The sequence below is a fragment of the Barbus barbus genome, assembly GCF_936440315.1.
Source record: "Barbus barbus genome assembly, chromosome: 37".
Taxonomy (NCBI): Eukaryota; Metazoa; Chordata; class Actinopteri; order Cypriniformes; family Cyprinidae; genus Barbus; species Barbus barbus.
In genome coordinates this window covers 4,288,093-4,297,996 of record NC_136715.1, presented here as the reverse complement: position 1 = coordinate 4,297,996, position 9,904 = coordinate 4,288,093, and the positions used below count along the sequence as shown (strand labels likewise).

General features: G+C 40.9%; 1 protein-coding gene across 1 annotated transcript; it reads left to right on the top strand.

Annotated features, from left to right (window-relative positions):
- Positions 1–537: 537 nt before the first annotated feature.
- LOC306857044 (ERBB receptor feedback inhibitor 1-like) lies at positions 538–9,506 on the top strand. Its single transcript, XM_079396697.1, has 4 exons — positions 538–680; positions 4,010–4,208; positions 4,400–4,482; positions 6,615–9,506. Exons 2-4 carry the CDS (start codon positions 4,060–4,062, stop codon positions 7,745–7,747), a joined length of 1,365 nt encoding a protein of 454 aa, XP_079252823.1. The 5' UTR covers positions 538–680; positions 4,010–4,059; the 3' UTR covers positions 7,748–9,506.
- The last annotated feature ends 398 nt before the right edge of the window (positions 9,507–9,904 follow it).

Sequence of the window (9,904 nt, the reverse complement as noted above, 5' to 3'; positions counted from 1 at the left end):
GTTTATATGTATGCGAGTGTTTATAGGTGTATATGCATGGATCAAGTTTATATGTATATGCGAGTATGTATAGGTATGTCTGCATGCAGTGAGTTTATATGTATGGGCGTGTGTTGTTGTGAGTGTATATGCAGGGATCGTGTTTATATGTATTAGCTAGTGTCTATACGTGTATGCATGCCTCAAGTTTATATGTATATGCAAGTTATTCACAAGTGTATATGCATTCATTACTAACATAATGTGTATTGGTATGGATTTCATATTAGTGTGCACGTGTATTTCATATATATATTTTGAATATCCAATAGTATACATGTATATGTGAGTAATTTATAGGTGTATATGCACGTGTTTTATGTATTGATAAGCGAAGTTTGATTTAAATCCTACGTGGCGCCTCATAATAATGCAGAGTCGTTCACAGATAACAGCAGCGTCCGCACTGTGTCTTTAAATCCCGCCTGAAAGGGGCGGGGCTTGCGCGTCCTCTGACTGCAGTGAGCCTTTAAAGCACCGCGCACACAGAAGACCTGTTTGTGAACGAACCTCTCCAGTGCTGTAATGAACGTCTTCTAGCATCTATAGAGCTAAACCAAAGCTTTCCAAGGGCCTAACGGGATCATTACGGCATTATGAACGTTTAACACCGGACACCTAGAATCTGTCAGGAGATTAAGGTGAATTGTATTGCTTTTGTCGCATTGTCTGTGTTTGTGGTCTCTCTCTCTCTCTCTCTGTGTGTGTGTGTGTGTGTGTGTGTGTGCTGACTACAGTGACGTGTGTAAAGATATTATCAGATTCTGTGACAGGACATCCGATAAGAAGTGTGTATGTGTGTGTGTGTGTTCAATTAGGAGGGAAGTGCAGGAATAGTTCTAAAACATAATTAAGTTTATTTATATTTAATACTTATTTATTTTAGATTTTTGTTATAATGATTATAATAATAATAATAATGATCAGCTGACAAGACACGCATGATTGTGTCACAATATGTGACGTTAACACATGTTGCTTAATTTTGTGGAACATCAGTCTTTTTTTTTTTTTTTTTTTCAAGAAATGTATAAGGTGTGTTTCGTCAGGTGTGATAGTGTTAGTGACTCATCCCGCCAGTTTGCGGAAGCGGACAGGTAGATCGGGTATGGTTGCTAGGAAACCGCGGCGGAGGTGACAAGAGCGGGGTGTGAACGCGCGCGACTGTCTCTCCTTCATACCTTCTCTCCATGTCATATCAGTGGTTTGTCAGGACGCAGATATTTCCTAATTTCAGGCCATGTACAATGACTCTACACTTTACTGCTGGACCTCTTTTCGACATATTTTTGTAAGGATGATTGGCTGAAAATTGTTGTAGGTTATACACTTGTTATACACACATTAGATGAGTGCTAGAAACACTTTTGAAGTGCCCTGTGTTTTATAGGTTGTCTGTCAAAAACATTTAATCGCAAAGTTAAGAAATTATAGTTTGCATGAAGAAAATAAAGCCTATTTTTTAGAACTAGTGCCATTATCTACATCACTTTGACAATAAAGCACATTTGTAATCTAATTCTAAAGACATAATGAAATAATTATTGTCTTAATAGAGCTTATGGAGAACTTGGATTTCTCTCATATTTAATGCAGTTTGCATCATTGATTCTAATACTGTGAAACCGCTTTGAATCAGTCTTTATTGTATAAGTTGATAATGCACAAACATTTTATTTTCTTTACAGTATATTTACTGTAATGGTATATCACTGCAGTTGTTGGATGTGGCCCTTATGATGAATTACTGAATAAATATGGTTATTCGTCATGAACATAATCTCCATTTTAATAGAGCTAAAATAAGATTTGTTGTCTTGTGATTTTAGGAGTGAGTTATGACATGTTCCTGACAGGTTTTGTAAGATCCACTGATTCTTTCTTGCACAATGCAGCCACGGTTTTGGTTCTGAGATCTCAGATTTAAATGTAAAAAAGGATAGAATTAATAAATGTTCACATGACAGTGTTTTATAGAATGTTTCATGGGGTTTACGCCACAGCGAGCACATTTGCCACGCTTTGTTTACTTGACGTCTTTGCAACACATTGGCATTGTCTTCCCGGAGGCATTGAGAAATGTCTGTGCCGGACACTAGGAAGTCTGCCCGTCTTGCACCTGTTGTGAGAGGAAGCGCTTGTCCCGTGGGGTTCTTTATCACAGATCAGGTTGCATTGTGTGCTCATAGTGACCGTATCCAAGGTCCAAAGCTTTCAGGATGCATGACTGCTTGCATTTGTGAACCAGATCAGGGATGGTAGACAGAAATGCACGTCCCTTTTGAACCCATTGACCCGGTTTGATCACATACCCTTTTATGAAATTACATTGCATTGCTTTCTTTGACTAGATTTTACTCTGTGCATCACAAACAATCTGCAAAATGTGCGATATTGATTAAACCACAATATCCCACGAATGCACCTGTTGCATATCATGCTCAGTTCTGCAAAAATGCATTGAACCATGCTTATGCATTGTGTCTGTTGCTTGCAAAACAGCCCTGCAATAAAATGTTCTATAAAATGCAAATTGCTGTTTAATAGGGTACATGAGTTGTTTATATCTCTGGAAGACTGTCGTAATGTTGGTGATTTGATAGCTTGTGTGCGTGATATGTGTTTGTAAGCTAAAACCAGGATGAACCTTGCCTCCAGGTCCATCACTCTTCACGTTCTCAGGGGTGTAAAGCTGGTTTCTCAAAGAGCGCAAAACGTTTTACTGGATCGTACTGTAGAAGCTATACTGCTTTAGACCATCTGTAGTGTTACACCACATAGTAACACTAGATGCACGTTCCTTCAAACATAAGTTGTGTTCCCAAGGCATGAAATTTGAGACTCATTTGCATACAATGTTTGATATTACATGGCTTCCTCTGTGAGGAAAGCATTTGCATGAGACTCTCAGAAAGTCGTGCTTGCAGACAAAATTACACAGTAGTTCATCGAATGCAGCAAAGTGATCAATTGTATGCATCTACAAGACTGGATTGAGTCTTTCGCGGTTTGTACTGTTTTGTGTGTGTGACATCTAAGAGAGCAGTCGTTTTGGCTCTATCCTCGGGGCTTTGGGGGCACAAGTGTCGTTAAATGCTGTCAAACTGAGCGCTTGTCATACCACAGGCTGTGAAGCTCAGCAGAATGTTGCTCAATGTTCTTTTCTGAAAATGCACGACTGGAGTCCCGTGCACATGGCTGACTGCATTGCAAAGAGAGGGGACACAAGGAGGAGGTGCATTGGATGGTGTGCTGATAGCCCAGGGCTCACTGCTCCATAAACAACTAGACAATGTCTCAGTTCTTCCACAACAAACCCAAAACCATTGCAATGATCTCAGTTAGGTTTGAATGTTCATATGGCCATAAAGCTAATGATAAAATTTTACTGCTCAAGCGTTGCTCTTTCATAGTTTAATGGAGCTCTTGGTTGTATTTCTGTCTTCTGACTTTTTCTTGGATGTTTCTCTTAAAATTCCTTGAAGAAATGAAAATAGACACATATAAGACTAAGTAAAATAAGAATACGTTGTAAATAAGGCACAACATAATGAAATAATGCCATTTCTTTGTAATTGTGAAATTTACTAGCAGTTTCAATACCTTTTTTTCAGTGTAGTTAATGTACTGTAAAGAGTTATATACTAAATGTGAATCAGTTTTGATTGCAGATTTGAGTTTCAGAAGGTATCTCAACTTGCAAGATTCCTAGGGCTTTTCCCTCAATGTCTCCATTTGCTTAGAAATATCTCATTTGGGTTTTTTCCTATGGGTTTGTATCGTGAGCTCAGTGTAAGAAAGTCTGAAAGTCCAGATAACACGTGTGAAAATACTGAGGTCCTTTTCTCAGCAAGAATTTGAGAAGCAGGAGGCTTCAGTATTTCTTCTTTATTTAGTCTTATTGCTGCTTTTGAGAAACACTTGAGATTATGGAGATTTATGCTCTTGTCTTCTCATGGCTGTGTTTCAGGTACAGGCCAGCAGCTGCCAGCTTGGCTGGAGGAGCATTTCCTGGCCTGAATGCGAACCGACTGCAGCTGGAGCATGTCCACTGCAGGCTTGACTGCCCAGGAGATCTGTTTACCCGCGCAAAGCCTATTCCTGCGGGACAGCCATTGGCATAGCATGGCCGGAGCTAAGCCCTCTTGGAAATACCATGATCTACACAAGTGAGTGCAACACTCAAAAGCACAAGTGCGTTTTTCTTGCGTTGAACATTGATTAGTTTTACAAGTCCCTGGACATGCTCTGCATGACTGGGCAAAAAAACAGGAAATGGTCTGTGATGTTAACATGGTTCATATGATGTTAATGAACCTCGGATTTTTGTCTGATTAGCTCTCCTGTTCTTAATCTACAGTTTATACTTCACCATTGATTCTTCTATGGATTATAACATTCAGTCCCGGCAACAGGTGCTGCCATCATTCTCAGGAGCGGACGGTAAGGATCAATACAACAGTTTAGTTTCATCATTATGAAAAGTTCACTCAAATTTACTCAGTCATTTCATTCCAAACCTGTATGGTGTATTATTATTTTTTAAGAGGATAATTTTAAAGCATCTTTCTTTACATTTAGAGACAATTCACAGTGGCCATGGACAAAAGGCTAATTTTAGGGCCTTTCCGACCGCATGAACCTTTTCATAGTACCCGAACTAATTGTGGAACTACCCACTTTTTGGCGTGTTCGCACCGCCGGAACTAGGAACGGTTTTAGTTCCAGGAACTCCGTTTGGAGGAACTAAATTAGCTCCTACTTCAGAGTAGGGTCTAAAACAGTTCCATAGGAACTATCGTGATGTAAGTGTATGCTGATTGGCTAAACGCGTATGAAAACCCCCTCACCCGCCATGATTTAAAACACAGTGTAAACATATACTGTGTAAACATTGTATCATACTGAGAGCATTTATAAACGGCATTTACCTGAAGACTTCGTCTACGGTGTGTTGTGCTTCATTCAGCCTCAATGAAATGTAACACTGCAAACTGTCGTTGGAGATTCTTAGTCCTCCTTTCTGTTCTTTCAATCTGCTTGACGTATACGTCGAAATTCCATGTCCATTATTGTGAAACCCACGAACACAGCTCCGATCACAGCATCCTCAGTCTTCCTGTGGTTAACGTTGTTCTTCTTTATTTACGTTGTTGAACACCACGTACAAATGACGTCGCTGTCAACTGGCTTACGTCACTTCTTAGTATCCACTGTCGGTGCGAATGCAACCCTTTAAATGGTACTGGGAAATAGTTTGTGCAAAATCGTCCCAGTACTTTAGTACTGTACTTTTAGTTCTGGAACTAAAACAGTGCGAAAGGCCCTTTAATGAAATATAGTCTAAAGCCCTATTCGCATGGGATTAGTATTACCTGGTGACCTCCAGTCATTTGTAATAACTGCGGAGGTTGTCTGTGATCTTAATCCTGTGCGAATCGGCCATGTCTGTAATTTGTAAAGTAAAAATTCCCCCGCAAATGACCTACCATATTTCGCCGAACACTGAGGTCCTGTGATAATATTAGTCCCGTGCGAATCGGCATCTCTGTGATTTGGCCAGAATTTGGCGGGTCGTATATAATTTTTCAAGGTTTTTGTTTCCTGTGCGCCTTTTTATCCATCTTTCGCAAAGAATGGAGCTGCGTTGGAGTGTTTGAAAGTATTTTGGGTGCTGTCATATCGCTACACAATACAATTTGCAAATTTACAAATAAATCAAGCACAAAGCTTGAGATATTATTTTAACCTGGTGAAATGTAAATGACACGGGGCACAAAACTATATTAGTTTCTTTTTTTTTTTTTTTTTAATCCATCTAATTGGACCATAGAACGGGACTCTCAAAGCCTTGACATCCGGGTATCCGGGAGATAAGTCAGTAATTTCGAGTAAAATCACAGGCTTCGCTTATCCCGTGCGAATGCACCACATGAAATTCAGATGTGGGGGAGTAATTAAAAAAAAAACGGTCCCCAGATAATACTAATCCCGTGCGAATAGGGCTTAAGTGATTACTTTTAGATTGCATTTTTTTTTCTCCTTTTTGGAGACTGAAAGAAGTGGTCATAGTCTGTTTATGGAAAGAACTGCAAAATTATCTGCAAACAAAGCATATGGGTTTGCAATGACTTGAACGAGTAAATAATGGTGTTTAACAGTTCCTTAAACTCATGTACTGAATACTAAAGATAAGGGAAAGATAAGAAAACAATGTTGTCATTGGATGAATCAAATGTGTAATAATGCATCGAAGTGTATGTGGCTAAAACAGTAGAACATGGTGCTAGCAACACCAGGGTCATGGGTTCGATTTCAGGGAATGCACAAACTAATAAAATCTTATGTTTGTATTAAAGCATCTGACAAATTTAATGTAAATATTGATTAATACTGTTGGAGAAAGTCAAAAGCTTAAATGTGAAGTGCAATTTCTGTTCCACTTGCGGTCACCTCTTTTACATTGTTGGTAATTATGTTTTTTGGTTTCATAATTTGCATAAAATAATAATTTATTCATTTAGATCGTAAACACTGCTATGTACTCATTCTCTGCTACCCTCCTGTTCAAACAGAACAGCGGACTCATCTTCAGTCACCAAACAGCCCAGGAGGCCAGCCCTTGCCCCGCAAAAAGCCAAGACCTTCCCAGCTCACCTTGCACACGGACCCTTTCACGTCCAGCCCTGCCGAAGACGACCAAGTGGTTCCCTGCTTTCAACGTCTAACGGTATCTGACCGCATCAGTCCTCCCCAGACGCCCAGCCGAGTTACCAAACCTCTTCCCCCAATTCCTGGTTCAGCAGAGCTTTCCCCGGATCAGGCTATGGACAGTGAGGTAGAGTTCTTTAATGGAGATGACAGTTGCTGCCTAGTTTCCGAATCTTGCTCAAAACACTCTTCGTTCCGCTATGGAATGCCCAGTCGGAGGAGTTTCAGGGGCTGTGGACAGATTAACTATGCATACTTTGAAGGTCCAACATCCCTGCAGAAGCCCCAGCTGCAGCCGCAAAAGCCGAGACAGGAGCGGGAAACCCAGCAGAGGGAACAGGAGCTCCGCGACCACCATCAACAGCAACAGCAGCAGCAGCAAAACTGTCTCCGACAGCAGGAACGTACGCAAAGGAAGCTGCGGCGCTCCCATTCTGGCCCCGCCGGCTGCTTCAACAAACCCACCTCCTTCCGGCTGTCCAGCCACCACAGGAACACGCAAGGCCTGGATAAACCGGAAGTTCCTCCCAGACTTCCTATTCCCCCACGACCAATCAAGACTGGAGACTACCGCCGCTGGTCAGCCGAAGTCTCATCGGGAGCCAACAGCGACGACGACCGACCTCCGAAAGTACCTCCTAGAGAACCTTTATCCGGCGGTAGTTCCCGCACCCCGAGCCCAAAGAGCCTTCCAGTGTACCTCAACGGGATCATGCCCCCAACGCAGAGCTTTGCCCCAGACCCTAAATATGTCAGTCGTGGCCTGCAACGACAGAATAGTGAAGGCTCCCCGTGCATTTTGCCCGTCATGGAGAATGGCAGGAAAGCAAGCACCACGCACTACTTCCTTTTGCCACAACGTCCATCGTACCTGGACAAACATGAGAAGTATTTAACAGACAGCACAGCGAGTCGAGGCACGGATGCCTCAGATTCGAGTTCAGACTGGGACTGTCAAAGCAAAAGGAAAACGACGCACCAAATAGACTTGGTATGAAAAAACTGGGGCATATTCGAGACTTTTTCCGCTGCTTTGTCGCAGCTTTGCTCTAGCGCTCCGAGCGAGTTACGTATGAATTGCAGTTACTGGGATTTTTCTTGTTTTGGGAACTGTTCTAACAGTTCTCTTAGAGCGAGCTCGGAAACTATTTTGATGGGGGTTTTAGTTGTTGTTGTTTTTTTCATTTCTATGTGAAATGAAATGTAAGTGTTGAAATGATGGTGCAGTTGTTTAGTATTAGCTGGTCTGGTACGTCCATACTTCAGTGTTGTAAATTTTCGTAGTCTTATTTTATGTCACATTGAAGATTATTTTTATGTCTCGGATCATGTAGTTGAGCATGCTCGCCTGATCATAGGGACATAGGGTCAGTAAATGCTTCTTTACGTTTGTGTCGTCTACCATATATATGAAGTATAAAATCGGCCCGACTTTTTTGCGGCCGGCATTTTAAGTGAAGGGTATTCCATCTTATTGCATTGCATACTGACACATGCACATGCACACGCACACTATTTCGCAGTTCTTCTGTTGGACTAATGCTCTCAGCTTTAGTCAAGACACTCTTTTGTGTGCTTTTGTTCATGTGGCCTGTCTGTACAATTTGTAGTCTTGATTGTGTGTTACATAGGAACAGGCCAAGTATTGCTTTTCTGTTCTAAGTTGTGTGTGTGAGTGATTCGAGAGCTGAATGTGTTACTTTTGCCCAGTTTTGGCACTGCTTTTAAGCTTTCATAAGCTGCTTAAAACGGCAGCTGAAATGTTGCCCTCTGAATGAACGGAGTATTTCTGATCCCTGACTTCTCGCTGAGGTGTAGTGTGTTTCTTTTACAAGCAATACTTGTAAAGCCTTTGAATGCATGTTTTTCCTCTTTTAAAGTGCTGTCTCCACGTGAAGCTGTGAGCCATTGTCTGCGATAGGATTTTCTCAAGTACTACCTCCCATTATAGTTCTACTTCTTAAATACCCAACTACGGATTACAAAGACTCAACAAATACAATTTCCTTTGATGTACAGAGGTCTGTATGAGGAAACAGTTGCCCCTGATCTAGATTTGTTCATATTTTGTCCATTCGAAACAGTCAGTCATTAACACTTCCTCAATGAAAACGCATCTTCGACCGATTTTTAAGAGCTACGTGGAGTTAAAGTCCATATGTGCTCACACATACTGATCTTCCTGTTACTGTACATGCATTCCTGTTAGACGTGATTACAGTGGGTGTGGGCACCAGAGACTTTGGCTGCTGGCAGCTGGTGAATGAGATGTTTTATTATTCTATATTGTTTCCAGAACCATCGTGATAACTCAGTAAATGTAGCAAGTGCCATGCAATTTAAAAAGGGGGAAAGTAAGACTATAAAACATGCTGTTGCTATGGAAGCTATGAGGTCAAGTACAGCTTTCCACCTCACAGGATTTTGAACTCATTTGATGCCATGGTTTTTACCCTTTATTTTACCAGTTTGTATATCAGGAAATGTTTACATTATACCTTGTTATTTTCCTTTAGCAGTCTTACCTAAAAAAAAAATTTTAATGAAGGCAAGTTCAAAAAGAAATGGACATCTCTGCTGTGTTGTGTATGTGTGTGTGTATATATAAAATATATATATATATAAGCAAAGTGCACTGAGAAAACAGTATGTTGTGATGTGTAAAAGTATTTAACATCGTCCTCTTACCCAAACTGAATAGTTGTTAGTCTATTGTATCCTGTAAAGTAATAAAAATAAATACTTATTTATGAATCAAGTTTGTCTTTATCTGATATTGTGTTGGATTTCATTCTCTAAAGTATGTCGTATCTCTGAGAAACGCAGAGATATAGCTGTTTTGCCTGTTTTATCACATCCACGCCCCTGTGCTCTGCCTCATTACTATTGGACTGCCTCCAGACAGGAGGAAGGTGAACTGTACTTTTGCACTTAAAAACCGATCTTAGATCAGTTCTGTGGTTGCCTTTACGGAGATGATGGGTTGGTTTGAAGGGATGCATGTCTCGGAGCAGTTTTACAGGGCACCATCTAGCAAACCTGGGAATTACTCTCATAGACTGGTATTTTCTGCCTTGCTGATCGGGGAAAATGCTGTTTCTCTGGTCTTTTTTTTTGTGTGTGTGTGTGTGTGTGTGTGTGTATGCGTAAAAGC

Coding starts and splice junctions, on each gene's coding strand:
- LOC306857044 (XM_079396697.1), top strand. CDS start 4,060: ATGCGAACCGACTGCAGCTGGAGCATGTCCACTGCAGGCTTGACTGCC. Junction 4,209..4,399: donor AAATACCATGATCTACACAA/GTGAGTGCAACA, acceptor CTTAATCTACAG/TTTATACTTCACCATTGATT. Junction 4,483..6,614: donor ATCATTCTCAGGAGCGGACG/GTAAGGATCAAT, acceptor CTGTTCAAACAG/AACAGCGGACTCATCTTCAG.